The sequence below is a fragment of the Macaca nemestrina genome, chromosome 3 (assembly GCF_043159975.1).
Source record: "Macaca nemestrina isolate mMacNem1 chromosome 3, mMacNem.hap1, whole genome shotgun sequence".
Taxonomy (NCBI): Eukaryota; Metazoa; Chordata; class Mammalia; order Primates; family Cercopithecidae; genus Macaca; species Macaca nemestrina.
Window position 1 is genome coordinate 36,360,343 of NC_092127.1, and position 17,312 is coordinate 36,377,654.

The 17,312-nt window shown below is 37.4% G+C and overlaps 1 protein-coding gene across 13 annotated transcripts in view; it reads right to left on the reverse strand.

The window, feature by feature from the left end:
- LOC105463500 (tripartite motif containing 2) overlaps positions 1–17,312 on the reverse strand; it is a 186,232-nt gene that overhangs the window by 8,544 nt on the left and 160,376 nt on the right. For 8 of the 13 annotated variants that reach the window (XM_011710622.2, XM_011710620.2, XM_011710624.3 and 5 more), the window contains 5 exons: positions 15,724–15,827; positions 15,317–15,484; positions 7,924–8,104; positions 6,612–6,682; positions 2,111–2,251 (listed from right to left, as the gene is read on the reverse strand). In XM_011710622.2, coding sequence (XP_011708924.1) covers positions 2,111–2,251; positions 6,612–6,682; positions 7,924–8,104; positions 15,317–15,484; positions 15,724–15,827 — 665 coding nt within the window. Of the gene's footprint in view, positions 1–2,110; positions 2,252–6,611; positions 6,683–7,923; positions 8,105–15,316; positions 15,485–15,723; positions 15,828–17,312 lie in introns of those variants that run through there. The other 5 variants (XM_011710630.2, XM_071092916.1, XM_011710619.3 and 2 more) reach the window with 2 other exon arrangements.

Below are 17,312 nucleotides of genomic sequence, written 5' to 3' on the forward strand. Positions count from 1 at the left end.
GCAGACATCCTTGCTCTACAGGGAATGCATTCAGTCTTTTACTATGAGCTATGGTGTTAGCTATAGGTTTTCATAGATGTTGTTTATCAAGTTAAGAGTCTTTCTTCTTAGTTTTCTGAGAGTTGAATGGGTATTAAATTTTGTTAAATGATTTTTCAGTGTCAATTGATATGATCATTTAGTTTTTCTTCTTTAGAATTTTAATATGGTGGATTATTACATTGACTGATTTTCTTTATTTTTATTTTTATTTTTTAAAGGGCAGCCTCCCAAGCCAGAGTAGCTCAGAGACTCCCTGATTTTCTAGTACAAACTAGTCTTGCATTCCTGGAATAAACTCCACTTGGTCATGGAGCGATTTTTACATATTGCTGAATTATATTTGTTAATATATCTTTAAGAATATTTACACACAGGAGGAATATTGGTGTGTAGCTTTCCTTTTTGTACTGGCTTTGGTAACAGGGCTTCAAAAGCTGATTGGAAAATGAGTTGGGAAGTATTCTCTTATCTTCTATTTTCTGGAAGAAATTATATACAATTGTTACTAAATTCTTTAAACATTTGGTAGAATTCCATGGTGAAATCATCTCAGTCTAGACATTTCTTTTTGGTGTTTTAAAATTATGAATTAACTTTTCTTAATAGGTTAGAGGGTTATTCAAATTATTTCATAGTGAAGTTGCGGAGTTGGTATTTTTTGAGAAGTTGTCTATTTCATCTAAGTTGTCAAACTTATGTATGCAGAGTTGTTCACAGAATGCCTTTATTATCCTTTTGATGTCTACAGGACATGTATTAATATTAGTATTTTGTGTCTTTTATTTCCTTTGTCAGTCTTGCTAGGGTTTTGCTGGTTTATCTTTTCAAAGAGCCAGTTCGCTATTTCATGGATTTTCCCTATTGCTTTTCTTTTTTGAATTTTTTTTTTTTTTTTTAAATTTTTTGAGACAGAGTCTCCTTCTGTTGCCCAGGCTGGAGTGCAATGATGCGATCTTGGCTCACTGAAGCCTCTGCCTCCTGGGTTCAAGTGATTCTCCTGCTTCAGCCTCCTGAGTAGCTGGGGTTGCAGGCGCCTGCCACCACACTTGACAAATTTTTTGTATTTTTAGTAGAGTCAGGATTCCACCATGTTGGCCAGGCTTGTCGCAAACTCCTGACCTCAAGTGATCTGCCTGCCTCGGACTCACAAAGTGCTGGGATTAAAGGCATGAGCCACAGTGCACCACCTTTAATTTCAGCCTTGCTTCCTTCTGCTTGTTTGGGGTTTGCTCTTTTCTTTCTAGCTTCTTTGAGGTGGCAGCTTAGATCATTGATTTAACATGTTTCCTCTTTTCTAATAGAAGTATTTAGCATATTAATTTCCCTCTCAGCATTGTTTTTGCTAAATTCCACAAATTTTGGTATGTTCTATTTGCATTTGCATTCAGTCCAATATATTTTACAATTTTCCTTGAGACTTCCTCTTTGACTTGTGCGTCATTTAGCACAATAGTGTTTTTAAATTCATAAAACAAAACACATGGATTGTAAAAAATCATATTAAAATATAGCTATTGAAATATTACTAAATTATGATAGAGCAATATGGGTGTGCTTCTAAAAATTAGCATATTAAATAATAAGAAATAGTAATGGGTCTAATAATTACTGTAATTTTGAAGTAGTGATGAGAATAAGTGACAATTCAAGATTTTTGCAACTGATATGAAAATTTCTGTGATTTTTTCTTGGTGACAAAGTCATAGGCATTACTAAAATTACTATGATTGTTCCTTATATTCATGATTAAGGGAAATGACAATTTTCAGCCAGAGGTTCATAAAAATAATAATGTAATATTTTTCTTCAGTGGCCCCCTTGAATTCTATCTTCAGACCCTTTGCGGGGTCTCTGGGGTCCAGGTTAAAACCCCGATTTAGAGGGTTTCACTCTGGTAACATTTTTTTCTACTCCATCTTGCTGAGTTTGGTCCTTCTGGTGAGAGTATCTATGGTCCTATGTCCTAACCAAAGGAAAAAAGAAAACATTCCAGTTTGGGGGACAGTAAATTCTTCACTTTTAACAAATGCCAAACACTCTAACCATATACATTAGCACGTTGATCTACCTGGATCCTGCTGTTTCCCCAGTCGGCCACAATGATGTTTCCATTTGAATCCACTGCTACACCTGTTGGAGCATTAAACTGCCCATTTCCTTCTCCATTTGAGCCAAACTTCAACATGAATTCTCCTTCCTGATTAAACACCTGTATGAAATATTTTTAAATTATTTTGTTTTACATAGAAATACTTGAATCAACATTATCGATTAAAAAATATCTGTTTGAGTAGGTTATTTGTAACAAGATCTATGATTTAAGACATTCTAAAAACAAGAAAATAAAATCTACAAGATAGACTGCATATCATTGTGTTTCCCCAAATTACTGTATAAATCTGATTTATCATTTGTTAAATGATCATTTTTTTTGGCTTATGTCTGGTTATTAAATCCTTATGTGAAAGATATCTTTATTGTAAATTATAATACTATACAAGTTAGTATGAGTAAGAAGCTCTATAATTTTCAATAATATTATTATTCCCACCTTTAAAGAAATTGCTAAATTTCAAGAATGGGCATTGTATTGATATTTCTAACAGGATGGATGACTATTAAAAGTTGGATCAGAGAGTAGGAGTTTTTTGTTATGCCAGATGCTCAGAATTTATTATCATTTTACGACATCAACATAACTAGAAAGAGTAGGCTGGACTTCATACTTAGAATGGGAGAAATTCATTGCATGTGTGTGTGCACATGTGTGGTAGCAGCAGGTGAGAAATAAGAAAAGGGCTTTTTTATTTACCCTCAGAAGATATTTTAGTTCGAGAGTTTATATGATCCTAAGGGTTTGATGAATAGAAAAGTAGTTTATATTACTCTATTTTCTATTACTCTTTTATCTCTCAGTAGAGAGAAGGGAAGCTGTTAGAAGAAGGGAGCTCAACAGAACTCTTAAGCAAACTCTCTAACATCTGATATGGCCAAGCAGTGGAGTGCTATAGTTAATTACATATTCTTACTAATAAAGTGCTACTAAATATGTATCAATACAGATCACTGATTTTGAAAAAAAAATGTTAATGTTTAATGATAACACTATAGTAAGCATATTTGTATCTTGATGATTCAGATGATACCTAATGGTTTTGAAATGTCTCCAGGACATTATTTTTAACTTCCATTGTCATGATGCCTAGATGCATAGAAATATTCATTAACAAGTCAGAAAGTACTATGTACAAGGCACTTTGAGAGTAAGGTTTCCTCAAATGTAGAACTGAAAGAGTTCACTATATTTGAGTGTAGATCTTCATTTGGGGATGATCTCAAGACTTTTTAGAATGTCACTTGTTGTCATCTCTGATTACAAAAGATCAAAATGACCATTACTTTTAGGTAAGTACCTTGGGAAAGTAGGACACTTCCATCTCTATAGGCTAAACTCACATTACGATAAAAAGAAAGAGTCATGGCTACTTCCTGAATTAATTACATACTTGCCAAGAAAGCAAGCAACCTCTGTGGTTCTTTAGAAAGGAACAAGGCAAGAACAACCAGCTTTTACTAAGATGCCATGTTTAAATGTTTTTTCTGACTCTTTTTGTCCCCTCTAGTTTTAAAGACCAATGGGAACATGTTTATGGTGGACACAATTTATTATTCTCTATTTTTTCCCTTATTAAGTCCTACAAATAATCTTTTTGTTTATCTTTCTTTTCTTTTTTTTTTTTTTGAGATGGAGTCTCATTCTGTCACTCAGGCTGGAATGCAGTGATGCAATCTTGGCTCACCACAACCTCCACTTCCCGGTTCAAGCAATTCTCCTGCCTCAACCTCCTGAGTAGCTGGGATTACAGGCACCTGCCATCACGCCTGGATAATTTTTGTATTTTTAGTAGAGACAAGGTTTCACCCTGTTGGCCAGACTGGTCTCGAACTCCTGACCTCAGGTGAGCTGTCCGCCTTGGCGTCCCAAAGGGCTGGGATTACAGGTGTGAGCTACTGTGCCCAGCCTTATTTATCTTTCTGAGTCAATATGTTTTCCTGGACATAATCCAAATGACTCAAGTGGTTTTGCTTCATTTTGGGATAATGAAGGATGCCAAATCTAGTCTTACTTGTTTTGTGATGAAAAGAAAATATATTCTGCAGATAGCTAATGACCTAACTAGACCCCTTGTTAGCACTGACTTATAGATATGTTTTTTATACTTATCAACAGAGAAGTGACCTGAATTCAGAACTAGTGCTAACTGCCCAGCATTACATGGGAAAGAAAAACCCAAATATTCCATAAAACTTATTTGGCAATAGTTGTCAAAAAGAAGAGAAACGACAACAACGAAAGGCTATGGTTTTTTTAAACAAGAAGAAAATTGAGTTTAAATAAATAGCTAAAATAATCTACTTCTACCATACTGAAAACTTGAAGAGTTTTCAGAATCTCAAGAATTATGAATGTTTCATATTTTCTATTTTTCCCAATTAAAATACCATTTAATTACTTAAAAATTATTCACATGAAAAATTAAGAGGCAGAAGTATGAGCTTAAATAGTTTTTTTTTTACAGCTTTGCTTTTTACAATAAATATATAAAGCAATTTTTTTAAAAAAAAATCACCTTGATGATAGCCCTTTCCTGATTTCAAAATTCTGCTCATGTCAAATACCAACTCCACTTGGAAGTCTCCCCTGATAATCTTAATTAAGGAAATCTTCTCTTTTCTTTTGGAAAGTTAGGAAACTTTATATGTGCCTATTTTATGAAACTATTTAGTGCTACCTGCCTTGCATTTCAGCTACTTATATATGTTTTAATTCTTTCTACAGCGTCAGCCAGGACTGGTGAATAGGAGCCGTCCCACATACCAGTGCCAGTTGATTCTTAGAGGTTAACTGGAGCACTGGACAGGAAAGGCTCTGAGATCACAGTTCCGCTTAGTGGAAAAGAGCAACTTGATTAATTATGACTGCCTTTCAGCTGGGAGTGGGCAGAACCTATGCAAGCATTTGCTGGCCTTTGTACTGTTAGGATCTCATATGGGTTTTCTTCTTGCTGAATGCCCTGTAGTTATATGAATGATTCCTCTACAAAGTGAGTGAGAGTAGGAAGTATGAGAACAACCTGTGTTATCCTTTGACAGTTGTGCTCATTCTCCAGGATGGTTATAACCCCCCCGGGGAGGCAGTCCCCAGCCCGGTTCCTGCTGCCTCTTTGCTCTCTACTCCCATCTCTCTTTGGCTATCAACTTTTTCCACTATCCTATTCCTTTTACCAAGACACTTCCCATGGACAGTAGTGTCGGCAGGGAATGCAGATTATCTGCATTTGAGTGTAGGGGGACCTATGCCACTATGTGAGCATCTCTGAAGAGACAATATGGCAGGGAGCAGTTTCAGAAAAAAGCAACAGTGGGCACCTTGTTCCCTTATCCTGACCCCATTTCTGCAGCCCACTGTGCGCTACTGTCTGCACAGGGACTTGGCACCCATCAAAAAGGTCCAAGCCCTCTCCATTTACTCAGGTTAAAGGCTTTCCAGGATGCGGAAAGGACATCACAGACAGTACCTTTGGGTGTTAAAAATCCTACCCCTTATCTAGCTATCCCAATCATTAGCATTGATAAGTCATTATTTATTTTGGTTGCTCAATCATTTTCTCTAAGTGCAAACTTTACTCACTGGCATCCTCTGCTGTTTCCTTATTATTTTTCCTTTAAAATGACTCACCTTTTGAAATTTAAATGACTGTATTTAAAAGAAAAACTTTATTATGTCTATAAGTACAAAACAGCATCACTTGATGTAAACAAAAGGTAGCACTAAAATAAATGCATAACTTAAAATAAAAATATCTACGGTGCACTGCCTATGGTCACTGATCATACCTTCAGTGGAACATGCATCACACCTTGAGAAGCTTGATCTAGGATATTACTAAATATTTTCTCATCATTTCAGCAAGTGAGTAATTTGTTTTGAACCATTTTATTATTTCCTGATTTTCTCATAATAAAGTTCAAATCTCTCTCCCCTGGTACCTAGTAAGAAAGATATACTATGGGTCACTGTTTTCTAAAGAACACCAAATGTGTGAAAGCATTCTAAGAAGTATAAAATATATGAATGTATGCTAGGGTTATCCCCCTCCCCATGCCATCTGTTGTTGTAACAGAGCCAAATACCTAATTTTTTTAAACAAAAAGATGCAGAAAATTGAAAAAGTGATTTTAATTTATTGACTAGTCACAAAATATTAAGCTTCAGAAAGTTCTGCCTCTAAGTTCAATGAACTGCTTTTTAAAATCTAATTTTCAAGTCCTCTTCATTTGCACCAATTTCAAATTAAGCAACTTATTGCCACCACATTTTGTTCAATTTCCCAACTTTCCAAGGTCTGTAAGTCCAAATTAAAACCGGCATCTTTGAGCAGAAGCAAAGTCTACTCTTCTGGTTAACTCCCTTTGGTGCCACATGTAAGTACTGCATTATTTTCTCGCAGACCAATTTCTCCATAAAAGCAGTTAAAAGTTAACAACAATTCATGTGCTTATAGTACCTTGACAGAATGATTATGGAAATCTGTAATAATAATCTCATTATTGCTATTTACAGCTGCAAAATGGGGACCTGCAACAAAGATGGAAAAAAATACGTGATGACTACAACAAAAGTGATTACATATAGCAGTTTCTGTAACAATCACACAATATATTAACTTAGTTATTTAAGCAAGTACAAAGAATCACAGACTCAGTCTTTGAAAGATCATTCAGCCAGACCTCCAGCTCCAGATAACATGGATCCTATATTATTCTCTGCTTGTGCCAGTCTATTCTGACTCCTTCCCAATCAGGCTGGGAGCTCTAGCAGCCCTAATGAAGTGGGAGGAGCAGTAAGCATCAGAATTCATTCTCCGTGCCACCATCTGAAAGTCAATCTGCCAGCTTCCCTGAGTATCTCTTAGTCATTTTAGAGCCCTCAGCTCCCACCGAGGAAAGTCATGGCAACTCAGTATTAGAAAAGGGACTCCAATATGTAATTTTAAAAAACTTGATCAGCTGGGCATGGTGGCGCACGCCTATAGTCCTAGCTACTTGGAGGGCTGAGGCAGGAGGATCACTTGAACCCTGGAGGTTTAGGCTGCAGTAAGCTGAGATCATGCCACTGCTCTCCAGCCTGGGTGACAGAGCGAGACCTTGTCTCAAAAACAAAACAAAACGAAACAAAAGAACAGAAAACCCACACTATAATTCTGGGTGACATTCAGAACCTTGGCAGAACTGGAGACAAAGCACAAACAAATATTATGCAAATTAAACTAAGTGCCAAAAGCACCCTTTCAAAAAGAAAATTAATAAGCTATTTTCAGCCTCTTCTTGCAGATGCAAAAACCTAAATAAGCTTGTGATTGCAAAGTGCTACACCAAAGAGACGTCAAACAGACTGCCCTCCTTAAACCTAGCAAATATTCTAGATCCTGTTCTCTTACAATAACCTAGAAAGGTGAAAAAAATTATCATTCAGTGGCTTTTTAAGCAAAGCTACAGCTAGGCTGAAACAGTAGCTATTCCCTTGTTTTTCAAATATTTTTATTTTAAAATTTATACCTTATTTAATATGAATATTTCAAAGCTAGACTTCTGAGTTGTGAACTGCCACCAATAAAAACCACACATGGACTACAGCTCAACTTACTGCCGGGTGGGTGGTGGTGACTGAGAAGCAACGAACCATGCTTTTACTTAGATTTTATCCCCAGCATCTTTCCCAAAGCCAGCAAACACATTAGGTATGCGGTGTCTTCAACATGCTCCAACATCATGCAAATGTGAGCAGAAGAAACATAAAAAAGGGGGTTTACATATTACCATCGAGTGTACCTGCAAACTGCCTGTCCCCATTTCCTCGGCTACCAAACCTGGTGACTATTTTCCCATTTGGCTGGAAGATAAACACGCAGCACGCTTTGTTGTCCACAACAATAATGTGCCCATTGCGGTCCACAGAAACTCCTTTCGGTCCCATCAGCTTTCCTGATCCAATTTTTGTCTGTTAGAAACAAGTACAGAAATAGAAGTAGAGTATAGAGTCAAAGTTTAAACCACTACAGAACATGAAGATAAACACTGTTTTGGTCAACATTTACCTGAAGGTTCAAGCAGGTACACAGCTACTCACACGTCACAATGAACTTCTGTCTTGGAAAACTGGCTTTGTCACATGCATTATCTGCTACTGATATCTATATAAATCCTTGTTCTTTTATTTATTTATTTTTTGAGACGAAGTCTCATTCTGTTGCCCAAGCTGGGGTGCAGTGGCACAATCTCAGCTCACTGCAACCTCCACCTCCCCGGTTCAAGCAATTCTCCTGCCTCAGCCTCCTGAGCAGCCGGAACTACAGGTGCGCACCACCATGCTCGGCCATTTTTTTTTTTTGTATTTTTAGTAGAGACAGGGTTTCACTTTGTTGGCCAGGCTGGTCTTGAACTCCTGACCTCGTGATCCACCCGCCTCGTACTCCCAAAGTGCTAGGATTACAGGCATGAGCCCCCATGCCCAGCCCCTAAAATCCTTATTCTTGAAAGAGATCACCACCAAAAATAGTCTAGGATCCCCTAAACTGGGGTCACAGTTCCCTGCTGAAGAGGCAGTGTGGTCTGGTGAAAGATCACTGGATTATGACTTGGAACTTTGCTTGACGGAACTTCCATTGCTTGACTTAAACACACCTGGAATAGCACAGATGGATTTCATTTCCTCAAACTTCAGATTCCTTATACATTAAAAAATGTCCAAAAAATGACAACTCAACAACTCCCTATGGCATTTTTGGAAGATGTATTAAGTAGAATAGGTAGGTAAAGGGTTTATTGTAGAGTGTAGCACATAGCAAGCAGTCACTGTAGGGAAGCCATCACTGTCATTGTTATAGATCATAATTAATATCAAAATTGCCCAAGGACTTCATGTCTAAAACACCAAAAGCAACGGCAACAAAAGCCAAAATTGACAAATAGGATCTAATTAAACTTAAGAGCTCCTGCACAGCAAAAGAAACTACCATCAGAGTGAACAGGCAACCTACACAATGGGAGAACATTTTTGCAATCTACTCATCTGACAAAGGGCTAATACCCAGAACCTACAAAGAACTCAAACAAATTTATAAGAAAAAACAAACAACCCCATCAAAAAGTGGGCAAAGGATATGAACAGACATTTCTCAAAAGAAGACAGGCATACAGCCAACAGACACATGAAAAAATGCTCATCATCACTGGCCATCAGAGAAATGCAAATCAAAACCACAATGAGATACCATCTCACACCACTTAGAGTGGCAATCATTAAAAAGTCAGGAAACAACAGGTGCTGGAGAGCATGTGGAGAAATAGGAACACTTTTACACAGTTGGTGGGATTGTAAACTAGTTCAACCATTATGGAAAACAGTATGGCGATTCCTCAAGGATCTAAAACTAGAAGTACCATATGACCCAGCCATCCCATTACTGGGTATATACCCAAAGGATTATAAATCATGCTGGTATAAAGACACATGCACACATATGTTTATTCCGGCACTATTCACAATAGCAAAGACTTGGAATCAACCCAAATGTCCATCAGTGACAGACTGGATTAAGAAAATGTGGCACATATACACCATGGAATACTATGCAGCCATAAAAAAAGGATGAGTTTGTATCTTTGGAGGGACATGGATGCAGCTGGAAACCATCATTCTCAGCAAACTATCACAAGAACAGAAAACCAAACACCACATGTTCTCACTCATAGGTGGGAACTGAACAATGAGATCACTTGGACTCTGGAAGGGGAACATCACACACCGGGGCCTATTATGGGGAGGGGGGAGGGGGGAGGGATTGCATTGGGAGTTATACCTGATGTAAATGATGAGTTAATGGGTGCTGACGAGTTGATGGGTGCAGCACACCAACATGGCACAAGTATACATATGTAACAAACCTGCACGTTGTGCACATGTACCCTAGAACTTGAAGTATAATAATAAAAAAAAATTTTTTTTAAATAACAATAATTAAAAAAAAAAATTGCCAGGCATCTCGCATTGAACTTTATGAGAATTAAGTTCTCTTTGGGCGGGAGTCACATGTGTTTTATTCACTTTTATGTACTCAGAGGCAACACACTTCTTGGTGCATAATAAATATTCAATGAATATTTGTTGAATACATTAATTTTAAAAGTCTAGCATTATTATAGGGCAATCATGATGATTAAATGGCTCCACTTTTTATCATATTTTAAAATAGGGGAAAAGCATTTGATTTCTATCATATATCATATTTTAAATTTTATTCCTGTTCCTGAGTAGACTGTGGTGTGTATTTAAATGTCTATTTGCCATGAGATATAGGTCTTGTACATTTACTTTTCTTTCTATGACTTGAATTTCTAGACTACATATAAAGAAGTGCTTCACTCATTCACTTATTTATTTCCTAATTCTATAAACACTGCCCAAGCACCCACTATTGCCTGACACTGTATTCTAGGCATATGGCAAACAAACACAAATAAGATGTAGCTCCTGCCCGCGAGTATGTCTCAGTCATATTGCAGGGACAAACATGTCTACTGTATCTCTTTAAAGAGTCTGGTATTGAGTCTTCATTTTAATATACTTGGGAGAATTCAAATAGGCCATCTAAGAAGGCATGTGAAGTGATAAGTTGATGAGGCCACAGTAGACAAGGAAGGAGGAGGAGCACCCCAGGTGAGGAAACAGCAGGAGGGAATATATGTTAAGTCAGGGAAACTGTAAGAACCACAGTTCTCCCTGGCACCCAGGCTTGACGTGTTGGAGGGAAGTAGATCTATGTGTTTTTATGAAAGAACTCTCCGCCAGGCACAGTGGCTCACACCTGTAATCCCAGCACTTTGGAAGGCCACAGTGGGAGGATCACTTGAGGTCAGGAGTTTGAGACCAGTCTGGCCAAGGTGAAACCCCATCTCTACTAAAAACACAAAAATTAGCTGGGTGTGGTGGCGGGTGCCTGTAATCCCAGCTACTCAGGAGGCTGAGGCAGGAGAATCACTGGAATCCGGGAGATGAAGGTTGCAGTTAGCTGAGGTTGCGCCACTGCACTCCAGCCTGGGTAACAGAGCGAGAGTCTGTCTCAAAAACAATAACAACAACAACAACAAAAACTCTCAGACATCTTATTAAACAAATTAAGGTAGGGAATGATGAGTGTAGTCTGAGTCCACGCGTGTTATATGTGTGCATGTATGTATATAGACTTCTGGAAGGAAAAGTGAGAAATCAGCGTCTATAGCTTAGAAAACCCCAAAAGTTATATTCTCATAAGTTATGCTTTAGCCTTCTTATTTTATCTCTCTATATTAGTGCTGTGTGATAGAAATATAATGTGAACCACATATGTATTTTTAAATTTTCTAGTAGCAGGATGGGACTTTTCCATGATGGGGACTTTAGACTTTATATGCTCCTTTTATTCTTCTAAGTTTATAAATGACGGAGATTCAGATTTCATCTCTTTAGAGCAAAGGAACACAATCACTTAGGAAAGAAACAGTGGTTTTCTTGGCAAGAGAAACTGCTGTGTAAATTTGATTCTGATTCTCCAATCTAGCCCAAAGATCAAAGAGGCTATAACATAATGGTAGGTAAAGAAATGGCATTTGTTCTTTCATGTCTAACTGGAGGGTAAGTCAGCAGAGATCAAAAGGGAGAGAAGGCACTTCCATGATTAAAACAAGAATATTATTACTACTTAACATTATGAACACTTGCAGTTGCTTAGATGACTCAAACAAATAATATCAAATGGATAATTATCTAGAATAAAAAGAGAAAATAAAGGATTACTTCCATTCTATCACATAGTGACAACTAGGGTAGATCTAAAAGAATAACTTAAACATTGAACCAAAATTTCTTTCCACTTCCCTTCATCACTCCTCGTTTAGTTGCACTGGATTCAACCAAGTGAAAGGTAAGAATCCCTGCATTTCCCTGATTGTGTCAACCCCGTCTTAAACAGAATAGTAAACAAACAACAAACAAACAAAATATATAAAAGTATATATAAAAATATATAAATATATAATATATAAAATATATATATATTATACATATATATAGATATTTTTTTTTTCTTTGAGACAGAGTTTCACTCTTGTTGCCCAGGCTGGAGTGCAATGGTGCGATCTCGGCTGATTGCAACCTCTGCCTCCCGGGTTCAAGCGATTCTCCTGCCTCAGTCTCCCAAGTAGCTGGGATTACAGGCACCCATCACCATGTTGGCCAGACTGGTCTTGAACTCCTGATCTCAGGTGATCTGCCCACCTCGGTCTCCCAAAGTGCTGGGATTACAGGTGTGAGTCACTGAGTCTGGCCCAGCAAAAATATTTTAATCCTGCCTTTGGAATGGTTTAATCAGGGTATTTAACTCAACAAATAGGTCTTTAAATTGAACAGGAAAGAGATGAGATATTTTACAGTAAGGTGGCCAGAGGTGTCTATTTGTTTGGATAGAAAAGGTTTCTTGATGGGCTGGATGATAGGAGGCAGTGGGGAAGATAGAATAAATTTAGAGGAAGCAGAGAGAAATAAAAATTAGGGCTAATAAATTGGTGAATAAAAGAAAGAAAAGGAGATAAGATGTTACATCTCTGGAACTACTAGGAATAAATACAAAGAGTCTATACTGGTGTTAAACGTATGTCTTTCTCAGCACCTGTTTAATTTTACTGAGTCCCACCACAGAAGAAAATAAGTATCTCTGCCTATACCTGTGGATATTCCACTTGGATGAACTCCTGTGAGGGTCCTAAAGTGTTTTCATGTGCTATCCTTTTACCCTTTGGGTTTTGATCAACACCTATCATAGAAAAGGGTATTGCTGAAACTACACCACCTCCACTCCCCCAGTCCTCTAGGGGGCATGAGTGTTCTTTAGAGTTTATTCCCATTATTACCCTTAATATTCCACCTCTAAGAACCCAGTTCTTCTAAGAGTGTCTATTACAGATAGACTATTGAACCACTGAACAAAAAATGCTTAGAGAGCCCTTAATCCTTAGACATAAAACTCCTGTCTCCGTATGTGAACCTATTTTAGTATTAGCTTCTGAATTTACAAAGACAGATCACAGTTTTGCTAGAGTATAAAACATAAACAAATGGGTTGCCTCCAAACTATATAAACATTTTCAAGATATTCAAGATATAAATATTCACATTAAACTTGTCATATTTGGGTATGTCTTACCACATATACAATTATTAAAATGCAAAAAAAAAAAAGGGGGGGGGGGAAGAAGTTAGAGCTACAGAAAGTCAGGAGATTTTTATGTATATGTGGTCATCCTACAGAGCCATTAAATTTCTAGTGGAACCAAAAATTCAAGGGTGATTGAAAAATTACATGCAATATTGTGGAATAAAAAATGACACCTTTTCAGTCTCCAAAATTGACAAGATGCTGCCTCACACAAAATAGAGGCTCAAATCTGAGGGTTTCACAATTATGTAAGTAACTCATTTCATAAAAACAATGAGGGGACTACAGCAATCTTAAGACTTTAAAAAGGAAAATAGAAATTCTTCCAATAAGAAACCAATGAGTACACTTTGAGTAATCTTTCGAATTCCAGAATGGATTATGAAAAGCAGCACCTCCAAACTCCTAGACAAGAAAGTGATGACCACCAGGTGCCTATGTGAGGACATGAAGCCCAAACCATAGCTGACCAAACAAGACTTCATGTTTTTGGACAGGGTTACCAGCGGCATGGAAAAGAACATTCATTTCTTAGATCTTTATTTTGTATGTGGCACATAAAATCTCATTTAGTCTTTGCTTAAATCCTATGAGATAGGTCTTTTTTTCTTTTGAGACAGGGTCTTACTCTGTCACCCAGGCTACAGTGTACTAGTGTAGTCATGGGCGACTGCAGCCTCTAACTTCTGGGCTCAAGCAATCCTCCCACTTCAGCCTCCCAAGTGGCTGGGACTACAGGCCTGTGCAACCACACTTGGCTAATTTTTTTTTTATTTTTTGTAGAGGCAGGGTCTTTGCCATGTTTCCCAGGCTGGTCTTGAACTCCTGAGCTCAAGCGATCCTCCTGCTTCAATCCCAAAGTGCTGGGATTGCAGGCATGAGCCACCATGCCCAGGCAAGACAGATCTTTTTTAAATCAAAATTTTAAATTCGAGGCTATTGAAGCTCAAGGAAGTTACGATTTGCCGATGGTCAAACAGTAATAAGCTGGGATGGCAATGGGTTGATCTGAATTAACACTCATGTTGTCAACAGAAATAGAAGCCTCCAGTAGGCTGGACAGGGAAATATATAAGGCACAGTGCAATTGGCCCTTACAAAGATCTTTGACAAGATGTCTCATAATTTTCTTATGAACAAATGTAGAAAATGGGCAGGCTGATACAATTCTTTGATGACACCTCATAGGAGAGATTTCTGTTATCACCAGAGGGCTCTCTACTCTTTGGTGATTTGGTGAAGACACTGAGTCAAATCTTTATTTGCAAAATGCTGATGCTGGGAATGATAGTAAATATATCAAACAATGGGATCCCTCAAAGTGTAGCTCCACTTGCATTTTCTCTGGAAATTCAGCCTTCATTTTCTTTTCTTTCCAAATCCCATATTACATACTTTAACAATATGTTTTCAGATTGTATCAGTGTGTATGACTCATTAGAGACTGACACAAATTGTTTGCTGTCATTTCTTGTGTATGAGTCTTTTTTCCAAAATGAGCCTGTACATTTTTAAAAGGTGGAAACTATTTTTTACAATTCTCTTTGTCCCATATCATCTGTTGCAGGCCTGAGAAAGTAAAAAGTACCTCCTAAGTGACAACATGTAGACTAATTTGAGAAATATAAACTGCCTCTTAATAACGCTTTTCAAAAGCTTGTTGTTTTTCATTGAATTGAGGTAACAGGACCAGTTTCCCTCTAAATCTATGGTTTTAAAGAAAAAAGTGACTGAGCAACCTAATTGCTTTAAAAAACAAAGCCACATTTAGGATATATATGAATAGACTTAGGAAATTATCACTGTTACTCTCACTTCACAAACTTAGATGTCCAGATGTCTTTGTGTATGAAGAATTGTTGACTGTTGCATGGCATCTCAAAAAAGAAAGACACAATTTCATCTTGTATTTCCTATTCCTCCTCTCCATTGTTTAGTGAACAATTAGTAGTTAATCTTACCTTAAATTTCCCATCGGAGGAGAAAATGCTGACCCATTTATTATCATAATCGGCAATGATTATGTCCCCACTGGGATGTACAGCCACTCCTGTGGGCCGCTGCAGCTGCCCCGGAGAGCGTCCCCGTATGCCAAAACGACTTTTGAACTGGCCGTCATTGGAAAATATCTGTGAAATAAATTACATTCATTGGAATGTGAACTAGCACAGGCATCACTGAGGAAGACATAAGCAAAAACATCTGCCATACATACAGAGATCAGAACATGCAAACTCTATCTGAAGAAAAGTCTACATGCACATAAGCTTTTTTCCTTACACCATATATCTTAAGTCTGAAGTAGGAAAATATGTAACTATATCTATTTTTATCAATATAAGTAGAGGTATATAATTAAGGGCTATACCTGCACACATTGGTTGTTACTGTCTGCAATTAATATCTTTCCACTTGTAGATGCAGCTACCCCCTGAAGATTTGTAAACTCTCCTTTATTTCTTCCTTTGGTACCTAAAATAAATGATAAAACCATAAAAATTAAGCACTAAACGGTTAGATTTCTGCATTTCAGCAAGAGAATAATTCAGATTTCCATAGGTACCTGAGAATGCATTGTTTTTAAAAATACTTTAAAAAAAGGGTACCCTCCCTGCTCAATGACCAAATCCATATGCTATTAAACCTCTCTTCCTGACCAATAGTCTCTGCAAAATCACTTTTTAAAGCAAATGTCAATCTTCTCTTATTAATTTGTAGCTGCATATTTTTAAAAGGTGGAAACTATTTTTTATAATTCTGTTTCACCCATATCATCTGTTACAGGCCTGAGAAAGTAAAAAGTACTTCCTAAGTGACAACATGTAGACTAACTTGAGAAATATAAACTGCCTCTTAATAACGCTTTTCAAAAGCTTGTTGTTTTTCATTGAATTGAGGTAACAGGACCAGTTTCCCTCTAAATCTATGGTTTAAAAAAAAAAGTGACTGAGCAACCTAATTGCTTTAAAAAACAAAGTCACATTTAGGATATAAACATGTTTAAAATATTCTTAGATCCCACAAAGACATCATAATAAAAGCTAATATGGCCTGCCTTTATCTGACATGGCTTTCCCACTTTACCCTATGCCACTGCTATCTGCCAGGTCTGTGCTGCCTTGGGCATGGCATTCTCAGAATGAACATTCTCAGCCCTGCTCACTCTGCCCCTGTCTTCTATCTTTGTGGACCTGGTTTGCATTTGGGGTGTGGGGGGCATTTGGGATGGTTCAGACTCAGTTTGGGTCCTGCCATTCTGGGTTTTAGTGGGAGAAGGGAACCTGGTAAAGGGGCCCTGCCCTAAGGATATGCAACAGGAGAGGGGTCTTATTTTACAGTTTTGCCAAAATTCCACCCTCTCACTCAGCAGCTCTTGGAAGAAACGTGGACACTTGACTTTCAGTACATTTAACAAACCGAAGGCCACAGATGTTATAAAAATAGTAGGCTGATTTTCATATTACAGATTTACTTATAGATTATTTTCAAAGATTCAATATATCACAGGCTGGATATTCTTCCTGAAATTATAAAAACATATTCTCACAGGATGCTTTGTAGATGAAATAAGAAAGGCAAAAGGAAATTCATTAATCCAAGAAAATATTTCCACCCATACTAGATTCTTTTTTTGATTTGTTTTGTTTTGTTTGTTTGAGACAGGGTCTTGTGATATTGCCCAGGCTGGTCTCAAACTCCTGGGCCTAAGTGATTCTCCGGTGTCAGCCTCTCGAGTAGTTGGAACTATAGGTACATACCACGATAACCACCACACCTGGCCAAACTAGACCCTCTTTTAAAAGAATAGATGAGGCAGAGAAAAAAACAGCAAATCATCTACAGGTTAACAGACATCTGGTTTTGTTTCAAAGGAAGTTTTTATAATTTATTTCAATAAGATGATATAAATATTAATGAATGGAAACAATGAATTTTGCTCAAAAATGACCATGAAGA